The 20,660-nt window shown below is 41.2% G+C and overlaps 1 protein-coding gene across 1 annotated transcript in view; it reads right to left on the bottom strand.

Moving 5' to 3' along the window:
* Positions 1-20,051, bottom strand: part of LOC109903279 (uncharacterized protein C14orf132) — a 46,657-nt gene extending 26,606 nt beyond the window's left edge. The window contains exon 1 of the mRNA XM_020499909.2: positions 19,372-20,051. Within this exon, the coding sequence (XP_020355498.1) occupies positions 19,372-19,398 (27 nt within the window). The 5' untranslated portion in view covers positions 19,399-20,051. The remainder of the gene's footprint in view (positions 1-19,371) is intronic.
* Positions 20,052-20,660: the final 609 nt, after the last annotated feature.

Raw genomic sequence — 20,660 nt, 5'->3', positions numbered from 1 at the left:
TTTTACTGCTCTAATTACATTGGTAACCAGTTTATAATAGCAATAAGGCACCTCAGGGTTCTATAGTATATGGCCAAGGGCTAAGGGCTGTATCCAGGCACTCCGCGTTGTGTTGTGCTTAATAACAGCCCTTAGCCGTGGTATATTCACCATATACCACACCCCCTCGTGCCTTATTGCTAAATATGATATGGCAGCTGAGCACAACATTATTAGTATCAGTTATCAAGTAAGTCAAAGAAACGCGGCCAACTCAGACTATAATTGGGCAGCTTTCTTGACACCTGCCTCAAGAATCCCCCATGTCTTGATGCACACAATTTATTCTTTGTTGGGCGAATGAGACCGTGGGGGGACGATAAAGATTTTTCAGTTTGACAGGAAATGGGCTATGCCTAAGGCTGCTCGATACTCCCACATTTTACAACCTGCAGCGGTTGCCCATGGCTACGGCCTGATAACTACCAAACATAGATACGATCCCCCAGGATACGTTGCGACGGGGTCTCAGTCAGTGCCCAGCTCCCACTTTGATGTGTTCCATGTTCTGTGTACTCAGCTCTAAAGGTGGAACCATCAAGCACCAGTAAATGCTGAGGAAGCCATGCTGTAAAGAGCATCATCTATTTATGGAGACATGTCAAATTAGGCTACCTCGTTGTCACTTACAAAGCTCTCTCTGTCTTCTTCTTCGATAACAATAACCCAGCATCAGCTGCCACCTCCTCCACTATCATAAATGTCTGAGTGAGCTGCTGTAGCCTATATGAGGAGGGCTTTATGCAATAGTGAAGTGAGAACACTGAGCGGTGTGAGTTGTACTGTCACTCTGAACTGCAGATTGCCCTCCACAACAAACAAAGGCAGTACAGAAGAATACGGGATAAATCCTTCACCCTGCTCAACAGACTGATCACATTAGGTCAGGTTATCAGATTTGTTCTGCAAACCAAGATATGAGGGAGTTTTCTAAGTGTTTGATACACCCCTTTTTAATATCTCTCTATTTTGTGATGGGGGGAAGGTATCAGTTATAATATTGCAGATTGTGAGTTCTATCAATTTAATTATTTGCATAATTTCTCATTTATTTTCTTTATTATAACATCAAATCAAAATCAAATTTATTTATATAGCCCTTCGTACATCAGCTGATATCTCAAAGTGCTGTACAGAAACCCAGCCTAAAACCCCAAACAGCAAGCAATGCAGGTGTAGAAGCACGTGGATCATTTTGCAGAGCCTACCACCCCTCCATGATTGGAGTAAACTAACGGACAACAATACTTCTAAATCAAATCCAAGTTTATTGGTCACGTACTAGGCTTGAGTGGGATCCAGACTTTCATATCATCATACCGTCCTTCTCTCATCCCGAGATTTACGGTATTACCGGCATAAGACACAAGGGGGCGCTAAAAACACATGGGCCTCTACTACCAGAATGATAACAAAATTAGCACAAACAGATAGACGCTGTTAGCTAAATGCTAACGAGCGAAAACTAACATAAAGTAGTTACAAAGACTGGCAAATCCAGCTCCTAAGTTATACAAGCATAGCTAGTAGCTACCGAATTTCATTGTCGGTGAGTGTGGAAATTTACTAGTGAAAGTGACTGAGAGAAATTGTGCAAATCAACAGAGTTGTGATGCATGCTTTTCTGAATGAAGAGCATCATGTATACACAGAGCCGAGGGAAGAAAATTTGAGGAGAAAAAAATGTTAGTAGGAAGCACAGGAAAAATTGGCAACTGTACAGATAACTCATCCAGAGTTCTTTTGACTTCTGTCAGAAAGAGATATCTGATAGCAAACATTTAGTAGTGAATGGCATACAAGTGTAACTTCATCAACTCATGTGCGCTGCACAACAAAGACTCGCCAATAGATATAGAACGCTATAGACTTACCAGCTCCTGCTTTCTTCCATTGTGCTATTTACAAACAAACACGGGACTGGCTCAACTGTTCTGGGGAACTAAGGTAAGCTTCATAATTTAAAATAATGTGACAGGTGAAATGCTTTATCTCCTAACGCATTGCACAAGTTGACTGCAGGCTATTGACTTAAAAAGGAGCTACAAATATTGCAAAAGGTAAAAAAATAAAAAATAAATTACAGTATTGACGGTATTGAAAAACCATCTCGTGGCTTTTTCCAAATACCCGGTATACAGTATGTACGGTATACCGCCAAAGCCTATCGCGTACACAATTTGGCAGATGTTATACCGGGTACAATAAAATGCTTATGTTACTAGCTCCTAACAATGCAGTATAATGTCAAACAGTACACAAATAATCAATAAACAAATAGCACTGTAACAGTAATCCAAATGCAATCGATGCGTATCTACACCAGATTAATTTACACAAGATATACCAGGAATTATACAGTATGTACAGCAGTATATATATTAGATTCATCCTGGTTTCAACTGTACTGGGCAGATGGTAGACAGCGTGTATGGCATCGTGTGGGCGAGCGGTTTGCTGATATCAACGTTGTGATGGTACAGTATGGGCAGGCATAAGCTATGGACAACGAACACAATTGCATTTTATTGATTGCAATTTGAATGCACAGAGATATCATGATGAGATCCTGAGGCCTATTTTCGTGCCATTCATCCGCTGCCATCACTTCATGTTTCAGCATGATAATGCACAGCCCCATGTCGCAAGGACCTGTACACAATTCCTGAAAGCTGAAAATGTCCCAGTTCTTCCATGGTCTGTCTCCAGACATGTCACCCATTGAGCTTGTTTGAGATGCTCTGGATCGACGTGTACGACAACGTTTTCCAGTTCCCGCCAATATCCAGCAAATCCACACAGCCATTGAAGAGAGGAACAACATTCCACAGGCCACAATCAACATCCTGATGAACTCTATGTGAAGGAGATGTGTGCGCTGCATGAGGATAATTGGGGTCACACCAGATACTGACTGTTTTTCTGTGAGGTAGCTGTGACCAACAGATGCATATCTGTATTCCCAGTAATGTGAAATCCATAGATTAGTGCCTAATGAATTCATTTAAATGGACTGATTTCCTTATATGAATTGAAACTCAGTAAAATCTTTCAGCCCAATGCATTTGCCAAGACATGATCAACCTCAGCCATGATAGGCTACAATATCAAATGAGTCTGTGTGAACTGTATATTTACCATATTCTTTCCTTCATTTAATCCAAAACATGACTCATTCAAGAGATGAAAATAGGTTTAGAAACTGAAACTGAAACATACCCCTATCCCCAAAACTAATACCAAATGCTGACAGTAGAAACTTTTTAAAGCTATGGGGATGGGGAGAATGTTTGTCAGCACAGACGAGCCTGAGGAGATGCCCAAAGGGCTGAAGAGTGCTGCCTGGAGTCATAGGGTTATGGATTGATGGAGTCTGTATGGCTCTGTGTGACAGATCAGTCTCCTGACCCCTCCTGTCTCAGCCTCCAGTATTTATGCTGCAGTAGTTTATGTGTCGGGGGGCTGGGGTCAGTTTGTTATATCTGGAGTACTTCTCCTGTCCTATTCGGTGTCCTGTGTGAATCTAAGTGTGCGTTCTCTAATTCTCTCCTTCTCTCTTTCTTTCTCTCTCTCGGAGGACCTGAGCCCTAGGACCATGCCCCAGGACTACCTGACATGATGACTCCTTGCTGTCCCCAGTCCACCTGGCCATGCTGCTGTTCCAGTTACAACTGACCTGAGCCCTAGGACCATGCCCCAGGACTACCTGACATGATGACTCCTTGCTGTCCCCAGTCCACCTGGCCATGCTGCTGCTCCAGTTTCAACTTCCACCTGACTGTACTGCTGCTCCAGTTTCAACTGTTCTGCCTTATTATTATTCGACCATGCTGGTCATTTATGAACATTTGAACATCTTGGCCATGTTCTGTTATAATCTCCACCCGGCACAGCCAGAAGAGGACTGGCCACCCCACATAGCCTGGTTCCTCTCTAGGTTTCTTCCTAGGTATTGGCCTTTCTAGGGAGTTTTTCCTAGCCACCGTGCTTCTACACCTGCATTGCTTGCTGTTTGGGGTTTTAGGCTGGGTTTCTGTACAGCACTTTGAGATATCAGCTGATGTACGAAGGGCTATATAAATACATTTGATTTGATTTGATTTGATCAGTCACTGGGGCCATGGATCCGGCTGACTCTACAGGACCAGCATGGTCTCTACAGCACTTACACGCCAACATGGAACCACGCTTAAAACATTAGCCCTGCATCACTGAGTGATCGATGGGAGAAGGTTACACCTCAGCTTACTCTTAATCAACGATGATGAAATGCTATCTCTTTGGCTCAAGTTCTGCTGTAATATGGCCAAACAATATGGCTATTTATAGTGATCTTATAGAGTATATTTATTATGAAAATTATATGGCATATTCCTTCAATTATATTGTGTTAATAATCTTAAACAGTGTTTGTAGGTTATGGGATGTATCATTTCATAATTGTCTGTTGTAGACAGCAGGCAGCGTTATCGCTCTCAATTTAGCATTCAAGAGTCATGGTGTTATGATTGCTGCCTATTAATCCATGTCATGTAATGCTTGAGGGTGCCTATACTTTTGATTTAATGAAGAATTCCCTTTTAATTTGTAATTACTGAGGCGGAGCCACCATATGCAAATAGTTTATGAAACACAAAAGAATGCATTGTTTGAGCACTTCTATTGAAGGACATTTTACTATGAGATTCTGCTCACCCCTTTCATCAAAGAGAATGAACACTGGCAACTTTGGGTTACCTAAACTCACTGAACTTGAGCACTGAAATATACAGTACAGGGAAGAAGACAACCTTTGATTTATGCCTGCGACCTTCAAGCTGAGGAGGTCTTGTTGTGTGGTGGGCTTCAAAAGTGCTCTCCCTGCAATAATGCATAGCACATGTTCCAAGAACAATCAACATTAATTATTTGCTTGAAGCTTTACTGAAAACTATTGTGAAAGACCCCAGCCACCCCAGTCATAGACTGTTCTCCCTACTACAGCAAGGTACCATAGTGCCAATGTAGCCGGTGCTATACTGCCCCACTGTAACTCTGCGTTGTGTGTGGTTGATTGAGACTATAAACGTGGACTTTGGAGATCAGGTAGTTTTAATCAAGCAGAACTGACTCTCTGCATCCTGCATCTGCATCCAAAAGGAAATAAAACATTTGTAGAGCACATATGTTCTGAGAATCGTCGCGTCTTTCTCTCTCAGTGCATCAAAATGATTTCCGAATACAAAAATGAATACACTCTCTCCTTATTATACATAACATATTTTACATAGATAAAACCACATACCTGCATCCAAAAGGAAATAAAACATTTGTAGAGCACATATGTTCTGAGAATCGTCACCTCTTTCTACAACAGATGCACAATAGGAGGGATTGGGATCATTCGAGGAGCTAGCCATCGTTCACACATACAATAGCCTGCTAATACCTATTAACCACATGTTGAATTCAGAATGTTGATATCATCCTAAAAAGTACAATTACAAGTGCATCTTAACAATACCATCCACTTATGAGTAACCTCTAAATATACATCATTATTCATGAACAAAACACTGTGTGTATGACTTTGTACTTAAAATAATCAAACTTTTCTGAAGACAGAAAAAGCGTGCCTACCTCTCAGTGCATCAAAATGATTTGAGCACGAGCACGCCGGGCAAAACGTAAGTACACACTCCCCTTCTCCCAGGATGCAGGCATGCATAACAAATCAACACAACATATTGATTATATGAACCTGGTGAAATTCACATAGTACTTTAACAACTGTTACACCAAGTCTAGGGCAAAAAGGCTTCTCAACAGTTTTTATCCCCAAGCCATAAGACTCCTGAACAGGTAATCAAATAGCTACCCGGACTATTTGTTGTTTTTATTTCTTTACTTACCTATTGTTCACATAATCCCTTTTTTGCACTGTTGGTTAGAGCCTGTAAGTAAGCATTTCACTGTAAGGTCTACACCTGTTGTATTCGCCGCACGTGATTCTCCTCAATTATGAATAAATAATTGTGTACAATGTTATCTCTGTTCACATGTCCCATGCTTAGGCTATTCTCTGTTATTTACTCCCTGTGATAGACTACACCATAGAATTATGTACTAGAGCAATTTAATCTCTGTGGAACATGACCCCAGCCCATCCCCACCACCCACCATCAACCACTATCTACTGCTGGACAAAATCCACAGCAAACTCTGCAGCCAGCATTAGAAAAGTTCAGCTTTTATAGAACTTCTATTCTCTGTAGGAAAGAGACTTATGACGGCATCAATTATATTTTGGAGAGGAAGTGGATGTAGAAGGTCCATCGGTTTTCAGGCAGTGCCGGAATACTGAGATGGATGGACAAAAAAGCACCCATGTTCTCATTGCAAAGTCAATCTTCAAGACTCCAAGGACTCAAAGCTTGGAATTAGCTTCACCTCCATTAAATTAGCCTATCCATTCTGAGAAAAGCACGTTCATAAAAGTCCAGCATGCTGAGTCTGCTTTAGTGGGATTAAAACAGACTGTTTGAGGGACAGAGAGCATGAATTGTGTGAAAATGACAGAAACCTTCCAGAGTCAGAGCACTACTGTATGAGGCTTTAACTAACTCACATTTGATGCATCCAGTAGAACAATGTCTGTACTTTCCATTGAAAGCATTTTAATTCAGTCAGTTCAATCTATGAACTGAATGGCCCTTAAGAGAACAATGGGAACTTTTTCATTCATTCATTTAATTCTGTGTTATCTTCTGAATTGGCTGAATTAAAATGGAATACAACTAGCTACAGGTAACTGCCAAAATAAAGGAAACACCAATATGTGACCAAAATGAGAGAACAGCTCACTGACCATTTTACACGACCTAGTTGGTTAGGCTGTTTTTATGTTATCCAGAGGGTTGGTGACTACAACTGTGTTGCTGGCAACAACTTAAGCTATTTTTCCAACGTTTACTGACACCGGCCTTATTCAATGGTGTTGAACGTTTGTAAATTAGTCAGTTATTCTGCACTCTGGCACACTCAGACAAGAGTGCTGTGAAATCAGAGTGGATAGCCACAGCAAATTTACCAGCTATGTCTATCAACAGTTGTTGATAGACATAGCTGGTTTCAAGATTTCAAGTTCTCATATCAATCGGAAATCAGTATTTTTGGACACCGATCTGGACAATTTTTTTTTTTACACCTTTATTTAACTAGGCAAGTCAGTTAAGAACACATTCTTATTTTCAATGAAGGCCTAGGAACGGTGGGTTAACTGCCTTGTTCAGGGGCAGAAAGACAGATTTTGACCATGTCAGCTCGGGGATTCAATCTTGCAACCTTACAGTTAACTAGTCCAACGCTTTAACCACCTGCCTCTCCTTGCACTCCACGAGGAGCCTGCCTGTTATGCGAATGCAGTAAGAAGCCAAGGAAGTTGCTAGCTAGCATTAAATGTATCTTCATCAATGCCTTTCTTAAAATCAATACACAAGTATATATTTTTAAACCTGCATGTTTAGTCAATATTGCCTGCTAACATGAACTTCTTTTAACTAGGTATATTGTGTCACTTCTCTTGCAAGAGAGTCAGGGTATATGCAGCAGTTTGGGCCACCTGGCTTGTTGCGAACTGTGTGAAGACTATTTCTTCCTAACAAAGACAGCCAACTTCGCCAAACGGGGGATGATTTAACAAAAGCGCATTTGCGAAAAAAGCACAATCGTTGCACGACTGTACCTAACCATAAACACCAAACACCATCAATACACAGAAGTATATATTTTTAAACCTGCATATTTAGCTAAAAGAAATCTAGGTTACCTGGCAATATTAACCAGGTGAAATTGTGTCACTTCTCTTGCGTTCATTGCATGCAGAGTCAGGGTATATGCAACAGTTTGGGCCGCCTTGCTTGTTGCGAACTAATTTGCCAGAATTTTATGTAATTATGACATAACATTGAAGGTTGTACAATGTAACAGTAATATTTAGACTTATGGATTGTTGGGGAATAATCCAAATTAGTTGGGTAACCTAGATAAGATGTTTTATATTCATTATATGCTTTTGAGTTACTTCTCATCAGAATGTCTATTTTTGGATAATACTGTTGGCCGGTTGCAGTTATCTGTTCTCTGACATGGGGTCAGTTACTTGGGCCGCAGAGAGGGGAGGGGTCAAGCTTGTCTTCATATGTAAACATATCTTTTAAATCAATTATCTCTTGGCTCCACAATGTCTGTGTGCCAGTCACTGTGTCTCTGTGATCTTGTCAAGGAGGGATGTATTTGATAAATGCCTGTTGATAGGTTTTGTTTTATGGTCCTGAGAGCGAGAAAAGACATTGTTTAGGAGACAAAGCTGAACGATAATTTATGGCCAATGCTGTCTGGCTATGTGTGTCTTTGCTATAAAGGATCTCAGTTGCAATGTGTAAGGACTCTCAGAGAATTCATTTATAGACACTGAATTGATCTGAGAGTCACAGGGTTGTGATGGATCTCATATAATTAAAGATGGACTTTATGATAACTCTGATTTGTGTGTGGTTTGCTCTCATGATTTGGTAAATACAGGAAATTTCCACGACAGGATGCCACCCGTTAGATAAAAAAACAGAACGGTTCCGTATTTCACTGAAATAATAAACATTTTGTTTTCAAAATGATAGTTTCCGTATTCGACCATATTAATGACCAAAGGCTTGTATTTCTGTGTGTTATTATGTTATAATTAAGTCTATAATTTGATATTTGATAGAGCAGTCTGACTGAGCAATGGTAGGCAGCAGCAGGCTCATAAGCATTCATTCAAACAGCCTACGTCCAGAGTGAGGCTGCAACGTTTCCTGGGATTTGCCAACTTCTAGCGCCGCTTTATCCTGGGGTTACAGCACCCTGGCTTCCCCCCTGTCCGCACTCACCTCACCCAAGATTCCGTTCACATGGTCCCCAGCTGCTGACCGGGCGTTCCGGGACCTCAAGCACTGCTCCACCACTGCTCCCATATTGGTTCATCCAGTTCATGATGGAGCCCGATGCTTCAGATGTTTGAGTGGGGCGCTGTCCTATCCCAGCGCTCTGCCCTGCACCTCAAATTACATCCATGTGCCTTCTTCTGCCATCGCCTCAATGCCACAGAGAAGAACTACAATGTGGGGAATCGTGAGGAGTGGAGATAATTGTTGGAGGGGGTGGAACTTCCATTCATTGTGTGGACGGACCACAAGACGGCACTCAGCTGGGGAATAGGGAAGCATGTTTGTGAGCCGCTGCATTCCCAGCCGAACCCTGGAGGGGGGAGGGGCAGATAACTGGATGTTTGTGCCTGATGCTGTCAGCTCCTCGGTCCTGGAGTGGCCCACTCCTTCAGGCTTGCCTGCCACCTGGGCTCCCATCGGACCCTGGCCTATGTGTGGCAACACTTTTGGTGGACAACCATGGTTCCGGACGTCTCCGCGTTCAGATGGACCGGTATTCCAAAGCCGCCCACTTCATTCCTCTCCCCAAGCTACCCTCTGCCAAAGATGGTGCAGTGGATCCATGGACTATCGGTGGACATGGTCTCCGAACGGGGTCCTCAGTTCTCGTTCCGGATCTGGAAGGCGTTCTGCATGCTCATTGGCTGCAGGTGGTTTCACCCTCAGTCCAATGGCCAGTCGGAGCCAGCCAACCAAGACCTGGAGACGACTCTTCGCTGCCTTGTCTCATCATCCCCACCACCTGGAGCTAGCAACTTGTGTGGGTTGAATACACCCACAACACCCTGCCCTGCTCTGACTCTGGGCTCTTGCCTTTGGAGTGTTCCCTGGGATATCCCTCTGCTCTTCCCGGAGTAAGAGGAAGAGGTCGGCCTAGCCTCGGTCCAGATGTTTGTTCGCCGCTGTTGTTGTACCTGGAAAAGAGCCCAGTCGGCTCTTCTCAAAACCACCTCCAGGTATCGATGACAAGCGGACTGCCACCGGACCCCGGCTCCCCGGTATCGTCTCGGGCAGAGGGTATGGCTGTCCACTCATAACCTGCCCCTCCGGGTGGAGTTCTGCAAACTTTCCCCCCAATTTAATCAGTCCTTTCCCTATCTCCAAGATCATTATCCCTTCTGCTGTTCGTCTTCTGTTGCCCCGTACCCTCCGTTTTCATCACACTTTCATGTGTCTAGGATTAAACCTATGTCTCACAGCCCTTTGTCTCCTGTTTTCTGCATCTGGGTCTTATCCTGAGCTTTGATAATACCCATACCGTTATGCAGCCACCTCCATGCTTGAAAATAAGGAGGCAGTTACTCAAGTGGAAGGGTTGTGTTGGATCCGCTCCAAACATAAGGCTTTGCATTTAGGCCAAAAAGTGTTTAATTTGCTGTGTTTTTTTGCAGTATTACTTTAGTGGCTTGTGGCATACAAGATGCAGGTTTTTTAAATATTTTTATTATGTATATTTGTATTCTTCTTTTCACTCTTGTCATTTGGGTCACTATTGTAGAGTCACTACAATGTTTTTGATCCATCCTCAGTTTTCTCCCATCACAACCAATGAACACTGTAGCTGTTATTAAATCTCCAATGGCCTAGTAGTAACATCCCTGAGAAGTTTCATTCCTGTTATGCAGCTAAGTTCAGAAGGATGACTGTATCTTTGATGTGTTTGGGTGGTTTGATGCATAATTATTAACTTGACCATGCTTAAAGAGATATTAAATGTCTGATATGTTATCGTTACCCATCTACCAATCACCAAGTTCCCTGGTCGAAAAGCTCTGTGTAGTTGAATCTGTTCTTGAAATGTAATACTTGACAGAGGGACCTTACAGATGTTGGTTGTATGTATGGGGGGGACAGAGTGAGTCCATGTAACTTACTATGTTTTTTGTTGTTGTTGTTTTTAATATATGCAGATAGATTGTGGCTTCTATCAATGTAATTGTTTGGATCATTTCCAATCCCCCATATACAGTGCATTCAGAAAATATTCAGACCCATTTATTTTTTCCACATCTTGTTACGTTACAACCTTATTCTAAAATGGATTAAATAACTTAAAATCCTCATCAATCTACAGTCGTGGCCAAAAGTTGAGAATTACACAAATATTAATTAATTCTGCTGCCTCAGTTTGTATGATGGCAATTTGCATATACTCCAGAATGTTATGAAGAGTGATCAGATGAATTGCAATTAATTGCAAAGTCCCTATTTGCCATGCAAATGAACTGAATCCCAAAAAACATTTCCACTGCATTTCAGCCCTGCCACAAAAGGACCAGCTGATATCATGTCAGTGATTCTCTATTTAACACAGGTGTGAGTGTTGACGAGGACAAGGCTAGAGATCATTCTGTCATGCAGATTGAGTTCGAATAACAGACTGGAAGCATCAAAAGGAGTATGGTGCTTGGAATCATTGTTCTTCCTCTGTCAAACATGGTTACCTGCAAGGAAACACGTGCCGTCATCATTGCTTTGCACAAAAAGGGCTTCACAGGGAAGGATATTGCTGCAAGTAATACTACACCTAAATCAACCATTTATCGGATCATCAAGAACTTTAAGGAGAGCGGTTCAATTGTTGTGAAGAAGGCTTCAGGGCGCCCAAGAAAGTCCAGCAAAGCGCCAGGACCATCTCGTAAAGTTGATTCAGCTGCGGGATCAGGGCACCACCAGTACAGAGCTTGCTCAGGAATGGCAGAAGGCAGGAGTGAGTGCATCTGCACTCACCGTGAGGCAAATAATTTTGGAGGATGGCCTGGTGTCAAGAAAGGCAGCAAAGAAGCCCCTTCTCTCCAGGAAAAACATCAGGGACAGACTGATATTCTGCAAAAGGTACAGGGATTGGACTGCTGAGGACTAGGCTAAAGTCATTTTCTCTGATGAATCCCCTTTCCGATTGTCTGGTGAATCCGGAAAAAAAGACAAGGTGAGCGCTACCATCAGTCCTGTGTCATGCCAACAGTAAAGCATCCTGAGACCATTCATGTGTGGGGTTGCTTCTCAGCCAATGGAGTGGGCTCACTCACAATTTTGCCTAAGAACACAGCCATAAATAAAGAATGGTACCAACACATCCTCTGAGAGCAACTTCTGCCAACCATCCAGGAACAGTTTGGTGACGAACAATGCCTTTTCCAGCATGATGGAGCACCTTGCCATAAGGCAAAAGTGATAACTAAGTGGCTCGGGGAACAAAACATCGATATTTTGCGTCCTTGGCCAGGAAACTCCCCAGACCTTAATCCCATTGAGAACTTGTGGTCAATCCTCAAGAGGCTGGTGGACAAACAAAACCCACAAATTCTGACAAACTCCAAGTATTGATTATGAAAGAATGTGCTGCCATCAGTCAGGATGTGGCCCAGAAGTTAATTGACAGCATGCCATGGCGGATTGCAGAGGTCGTGAAAAAGAACCCTGCAAATATTGACTCTTTGCATCAACTTCAAGTAATTGTCAATTAAAGCCTTTGACACTTGTGAAATGCTTGTAATTATACTTCAGTATTCCATAGTAACATCTGACAAAAATATCTAAAGATACTGAAGCAGTAAACTTTGTGGAAATTAATATTTGTGTCATTCTCAAAACGTTTGGCCACGACTGTACACACAATACCCACAATGAAAAAGAGAGAAAAGGTTTTCAGAAGTTTTTGCAAATGTATTAAAAATTAAAAACAGAAATACCTTGTGTATATATATATATATATATATATATATATATATATAAGTATTCAGACCCTTTGCTATGAGACTCGAAATTGAGCTCAGGTGCATCCTGTTTCCATTAATCATCCTTGAGATGTTTCTACAACTTGATTGAAGTCCACCTGTGTTAATTCAATTGATTGGATATGATTTGGTAAGGCACACACCTGTCTATATAAGGCCCCACAGTTGACAGTGCATGTCAGAGCAAAATCCAAGCCATGAAGTCTAAGGACCTGTCTGTAGAGCTCCGAGACAGGATTGTGTCGAGGCACATATCTGGGGAAGAGTACCAAAACATTTATGCAGCATTGAAGGTCCCCAAGAACACAGGAACCTCCATCATTCTTAAATGGAAGAAGTTTGGAGCCACCAAGACTCTTCCTAGAACTGGCTTCCCAGCCAAACTGAGCAATCGGGGGAGAAGGGCCTTGGTCAGAGGGGTGACCAAGAACCCAATGGTCACAATGACAGCCTCCAGAGTTCCTCTGTGGAGATAGGAGAACCTTCCAGAAGGACAACCATCTCTGCAGAACTCCAAAAAGCATGCTTTTATGGTAGAGTGGCCAGACAGAAGCCACTCCTCAGTAAAAGGCACATGACAGCTCGCTTGGAGTTCGTAAAACGGCACCGAAAGACTTTCAGACCATAAAGAACAAGATTCTCTGGTCTGATGAAACCAAGATTGAAGTCTTTGGTCTCAATGCCAAGCGTCACGTCTGGAGGAAACCTGGTACCATCTCTATGTTGAAACATGGTGGTGGCAACATCATGCTGTGGGGATGTTTTGGAGCAGCAGGGTCGGGGAGACTAGTCAGGATCGAGGGAAAGATGAACGGCGCAAAGTACAGAGAGATCCTTGATGAAAACCTGCTCCAGAGTGCTCAGGACCTCAGATTGTGGCAAAGGTTCACCTTCCAACAGGACAATGACCCTAAGCAGACAGCCAAGACAACACATGAGCGTCTTCGGGACAAGTCTCTGAATGTCCTTGAGTGGCCCAGCCAGAGCCCGGACTTGAACCCAATCGAACATCTCTGGAGAGACCTGAAAATAGCTGTGCAGCGACGCTCCCCATCTAAACTGACAGAACTTGAGGATCGGCAGAGAGGAATGGGAGAACCTCCCCAAATACAGGTGTGCCAAGCTTCTAGCGTCATACCCAAGAAGACTTTAGGCTGTAATCACTGCCAAAGTTGCTTCAACAAAGTACAGAGTGAAGGGTCTGAATATTAATGTATATTAGTATTTTGTGCTTTGTCATTATGGTGTATTGAGTTTAGATAGATGAGGGGAAAAAACAATTTCATCTTTTTTAGAATAAGGCTGTAACGTAACAAAATGTGGAAAAAGTCAAGGGGTCTGAAAACTTTCCGAATGCATTGTATATACAGTACCAGTCAAAAGTTTGGACACACCTACTCAAGGGTTTTCCTACATTGTAGAATAATAATGAATACTTTGGTGTCCTTAAGCCATTTTGCCACAACTTTGGAAGTATGCTTGGGGTCATTGTCCATTTGGAAGACCCATTTGCGACCAAGCTTTAACTTCCTGACTGATGTCTTGAGATGTTGCTTCAGTATATCTACATCATTTTCCTGCCCCATGATGCCATTTATTTTGTGAAGTTCACCAGTCCCTCCTGCAGCAAAGCACCCCCACAACATGATGCTGCCACTCCTGTGCTTCACAGTTGGGACGATGTTCTTCGGCTTGCAAGCGTCCCCCTTTTTCCTCCAGACATAATGATGGTCATTATGGCCAAACAGTTCTATTTTTGATTCATCAGACCAGAGGACATTTCTCCAAAAAGTACGATCTTTGTGCCCATGTGCAGTTGCAAACCGTAGCCTGGCTTTTTTTATGGCGGTTTTGGAGCAGTGGCTTCTTACTTGCTGAGCGGCCGTTCAGGTTGCACTTTTCAGGTTGCACCGTTCAGGTTGCACTTTTCGCACCAAAGTATGTTCATCTCTAGGAGACAGAACGCGTCTCCTTCCTGAGCAGTATGACAGCTGCGTGGTCCCATGGAGTTTATACTTGCGCAATATTGTTTGTACAGATGAACGTGGTACCTTCAGGCGTTTGGAAATTGCTCCCAAGGATGAACCACACTTCTGGAGGTCTACAATTTTTTTCTTCTGATGTCTTGGCTAATTTCTTTAGATTTTCCCATGTCAAGCAAAGAGGCACTGAGTTTGAAGGAAGGCCTTGAAATACATCCACAGGTACACTTCCAATTGACTAAAATTATGTAAATTAGCCTATTATTAGCTTCTAATGCCACAACATAATTTTCTGGAATTTTCCAAGCTTTTTAAAAGCACAGTCAACTTAGTGTATGTAAACTTCTGACCCACTGGAAATGTGATACAGTGAAATAATCTGTCTGTAAACAATTGTTGGGAAAAATTACTTGTGTCATGCACAAAGTAGATGTCCTAACCAACCTGCCAAAACTATAGTTTGTAAACAAGTAATTTGTGGAGTGGTTGAAAAACTAGTTTTAATGACTCCAATCTAAGTGTATGTGAACATCTGACTTCAACTGTAGATGGGTCAAAACAAAATATTCCTTTGGTGAAGTTATTAATGACACTTTGGATGGTCAATACACCCAGTCACTACAAAGATACAAGAGTCCTTCCCAACTCAATTGCTTGAGAGGAAGGAAACCGCTCAGGGATTTCACCATGAGGCCAATGGTGACTTAAATAGTTAGAGTTTAATGGCTGTGATAGGAGAAAACCGAGGATGGATTAACAACATTACTAAATGACAGAGTGAAAAGAAGGAAGCCTGTACAGAATGCAAATATTCCAAAACATCCATTCTGTTTGCAACAAGTAATACTTCAAAAAATGTCACCACTGAGTACCACATTACTGGGGAGTTTTTCAGGATAAAAAATAAAGGGAATGGAGCTAAGCACAGTCCAACTCGTAGAGGAAAACCTGGTTCTGTCTGCTTTCCACCAGACACTGGGAGATTAATTCGTCTTTCAGCAGAACAATAACCTAATACACAAGGTCAAATCTACACTGGAGTTGCTTACCAAGAAGACACTAAATATTGCCGAGTTACAGTTTAGACTTAAATCTGTTTGAAAATCTATGGCAAGACCTGAAAATGGTTGTCTAACAATGATCAAGAATTTTGAGAACAATAATGGGGAAATGTTGCACAATCCAGGTGTGAAAAGCTCTTAGAGATTCACGCAGAAAGACTCACAGCTAGAATCTCTGACAATGAATGGTGCTTCTACAAACTTAGGCATGACATACCAGCAACAAACACTGCCCCTACACATCTAAGTATAACTGATTAAATTATGAAAGACAAGCATTGTAATTTTGGATTCTGTAAAGTGAGTGTGGAAGAGGTGAAAAAATTATTGTTGTCTATCAACAATGACAAGCCACCGGGGTCTGACAACTTGGATGGAAAATTACTGAGGTTAATAGCAGACGATATTGCCACTATCTTCAATCTAAGCCTACTAGAAAGTGTGTGCCCTCAGGCCTGGAGGGAAAAAGTAATTCTGCTACCTAAGAATAGTAAAGCCCCCTTTACTGGCTCAAATAGCCGACCAATCAGCCTGTTGCCAACCCTTAGTAAACTTTTTGGATTTTGTTTTGTTGACCAGATACAATGCTATTTTACTGTAAACAAATTGACAACAGATTTTCAGCACGCTTATAGGGAAGGACATTGAACAAGCACGGCACTTACACAAATTACTGATGATTAGCTGAGAGAAATTGATGATAAAAAGACTGAGGGAGCTGTTTTGTTAGTCTTCAGTGCAGCTTATGACATTATTGATCAGTCTGCTGGTAGAAAAACATATGTGTTATGGCTTTACACCCACTGCTATATTCTAGATAAAGAAATACCTGTCTAACAGAAGACAGAGGGTGTTCTTTAATGAAAGCCTCTCCAACATAATCCAGGTCAAATCAGGAATTCCCCCATGGCAGCTGTCTAAGCCCCTTACTTTTTTCAACCTTTACTAACGACATTCCACTGGCTTTGAGTAAAGAGCTGCAGTTAGTTTCAGAATGGGTGGCAAGGAATAAGTTAGTCCTAAATATTGAAAAAACTAAAAGCATTGTATTTGGAACAAATCATTCACTAAACCCTAAACCTCAACTAAACTAAATAAATTATGTGGAAATCGAGCAAGTTGAGATTACTAAAATGCTTGGAGTAACCCTGGATTGTAAAACTGTCACGGTCAAAACATGTTGATACAACAGAAACTAAGATGGGGAAAAGTCTGTCCATAATAAAGCACTGCTCTGCCTTTTTAACAACACTATGAACAAGGCAGGTCCTACAGGCTCTAGTTTTGTTGCACCTGGACTATTGTTCAGTCATGTGGTCAGATGCCACAAAGAGGGACCTCAGAAAATTACAACTGGCTCAAAACAGGGCAGCACGGCTGGACCTTAAATGTACACAGAGAGCTAATATTAATAATATGCATGTCAATCTCTCATGGCTCAAAGTGGAAGAAAGATTGACTTCATCATTACTTGTTTTTCTAAACATGTTGACATGCTGAATGCACTGAGGTGTCTGTTTAAACTACTAGCACACAGCTCGGACACCCATGCATAACCCACAAGACATGTTACCAAAGGTCTCTTCACAGTCCCCAAGTCAAGAACAAAACTATGGGAGGTGCATAGTACTACTCTATTCCATATCAGGTAACTGATGTAAGCATTAGAATCATATTAAAAAAAGATAAAAAATACACCTAATGGAACAGCGGGGATTGTGAAGAGACACAGACACAGCCACAGACACACATACACATGGTAAGACACGCACTCTACACACACTTAATGTGTTATGAAATGTAATGTCATGTAATATTTTACAATTGTATACAACCTCCTTAATGTTGCTAGACCAGGAAGAGTAGGTGGGGATCCTTAATACAAATACAATGGAAAGTTTCGACTCAGGGGTGTGAATACTTATGTAAATTAGATATTTATGTATTGAATTTTCAATACATTTTCTAAAAACTTGTTTTCAGTTAATATGGTGTATTGTGTGTAGAAGTGTGAGGGGAAAAAATAACCTTTTGATCAACTTTGAAGTCAGGCTGCAACAGAACAAAATGTGGAATAAGTCAAGGGGTATGAATATTTTCAGAAGGCACTGTATGTGATCATATACAAATGTATGCAAGGTTTGAAGTAATTATGTTTTAGTCAAATATTATATTTGTTTGGGCTTCTTGCGGTCAATTTGCAATCTAAAAATATGTTTGATTATGTTCCCAGCAACCTGACCATCCACTCAAGAACAAATCGGCCCGCGGCTGAATCTAGTTGATGATCCATGGTCTGTGGTGTAGTCCCCTATAGCCTACTTCAGTGATGTAAATGTGCAAGATAGTTTCCTTCCACCATATTTTTTAAACCAGTCTCTGCACTTTTTAAATCCAAGTCACATTGAGATTGACTTCATGACTTAAACCTAAGCTAACCTATCATCTGACCCATCACCGTATGTATTACTGCCCCCCAGTTGTAAGAAGTGACTGAGGGCTGAGGTCTGTAATAAAGTCTGTAATAAAGCCCTTTTGTGTGGAAAAAAACTCATTTTGAGTTTCATGTGAAATCCATATATTAGGGCCTAATTATTTTATTTCAATTGACTGATTTCCTTCTATAAACTGTAACCCGGTAACATCTTTGAAATTGTTGTATGTTGTGTATATATTTTGTTCAGTATATCTTTACTTAGCCTAACTTGACATAAACTAAATGTGTCATCAATTTCTAACACTAAAAACAAAAATTGTATATCCCATGACCTCAAATTTGATAAAACAAAAGTTAAGACAGGTATTCGCTTTTCATCCACTTGTTTCCAAACAGCCTAAACCACTTTCTGACACATAAACACTGTGCATATTCTTACCTGTGCAGCCATAAATGAGAGATCCATACTGTTGCTATAGTCTAGTCAAACCAACTACGCACCCAAAAAGAAATGGAAAATGGGTGAATAGTTTACCTTATTCCCAAAAAGATCATTGGTCTTTTTGCATACAGCAGTCTTCAGGATCTGTATAATTGCATGTGAAATACATGTTGTTGACAATAAAAAAAAGTGTAATCAATTTTTATGTTACTTTGTAACACAATAACATGTGAAGAAATCCAAGGGGTCTGAATACTTTTGCAAGGCACTATATTCATCTCATTGGTGTTGAGTTCCGAGGCTTTCTGGCTAACTTGATTTTTCTTACAAGTTAAAAAGCATTGGATCGGTGTAAATCAGGGCAGAACTATTCTCCCCTTTCATTTAAAATGTAAAGTTGAAGGCCGACTGCGGTACTCTAGGCATTGTTTCCAGAAAACAGGATCCCCCATTATAGTGAATGTGAAAATGGCGATCTTCATGGTCAATATTTGTGGACATAAAAAAAATATATCGAGCACCATCATTGTACCAATAATTGCTTCTATTTCACTAGATTTATGCCCTTGAACCTATTACAACAATTACATATGTCACGCCCTCAATTTTGATAAAACAAAAGTTAAGACAGGTGTTCGCTTTTCATCCACTTGTTTCCAAACAGCCTAAACCCCTTTCTGACACATAAACACAGCGCATATTCTTACCTGTGCAGCCATAAATGAGAGATCCATACTGTTGCTCTAGTCAAACCAACTACGCACCCAAAAAGAGATGGAAAAATGGTTGACTAGTTTATCTTATTCCCAAAAAGATCATTGGTCTTTTTGCGCCCAGCGGTTTTCAGGATCTTTCTAATTTCATGTGAAATAAACGTCGATCAATTACATAGAAAGGGCAATTGTGTGACGAGAGATGGAGTTGACTGGTCTTTAGGTCGACATCTGCGCGAGCAAAGAGCGGGAGAATGGATGTGAGCTTGAGAGACAGCACGAGAAGAGAACATTGAATGATGCTGCTGTTCACTGAGTTCTCGAAGTCTATATGGACGGAGGCGGGTGGTCAACGGCTATAGACTGCTCCCCCATCTCTGTCTCCGTCTCTTTCGCTCTCTCTCTCAATTAGATTAATACTTTTACACAGTTTTACGCAGCTAGAATCGATTACCTCTCGCGTTAGCTGTCACGGCATTATTCTCAAACTCACTTGCCCCATCATGTCGTTATCGTGACCGATATTTTACAGTGACACAGACTAGGCTACAAAAGAAAACGACAGGTAAATTCGATTTTTTTTCTCTCCAATACTCCCATGAAGTTCATTGATTCTGAGAAGACCTAGCCTTTATAATCTGCCTACCTGCTTGAATCAGATGTACAGCCTGGTCTCAGAGCAAAACGTATAATATTTACTAAAATCTGTGCAATTCCTTTTGGTACTGCATGTTACTTTGTGTTAATTGATTTTACATTGGCCTATGTAAATCCGGGACACTCAAATGAACATGACATGTTACTATTGGTGTAGCATATCATATCCTAAAGCAATGGAATGTAATATACTAAAGCAGTCTAATGTAATATATCATACAAAAGCAGCCAAAATTAATTATATCATACTAAACAATCAAGATGTAGAATACTATACGTCCTACAATTCATAGTATATTGTAGAAGCGCTATTTCATTAGTAGGCCAATGTAATATAAACTCCTCTCACTGTCAACTGTGTTTATTTTCATCAAATGTATCATGTGTAGATATTTGTATGAACATAACACAATTCAACAACTGACACATAAACTGAACAAGTTCCACAGACATGTGACTAACAGAAAGGGAATTTGTGACAAAGGGGGTGGGGGGGTCAAATTCAGAAGTAACAGTCAGTTACACTGCATTAAGTACTGCAGTGCATCTCCTCCTTATGGACTGCACCAGATTTGCCAGTTCTTGCTGTGAGATGTTATCCCACTCTTCCTTCAAGGCACCTGCAA

The sequence above is a fragment of the Oncorhynchus kisutch genome, linkage group LG14 (genome assembly GCF_002021735.2).
Source record: "Oncorhynchus kisutch isolate 150728-3 linkage group LG14, Okis_V2, whole genome shotgun sequence".
Taxonomy (NCBI): domain Eukaryota; kingdom Metazoa; phylum Chordata; class Actinopteri; order Salmoniformes; family Salmonidae; genus Oncorhynchus; species Oncorhynchus kisutch.
Note: the sequence above shows the minus strand (reverse complement) of the source record. Positions and strands in the feature narration are given on the sequence as shown.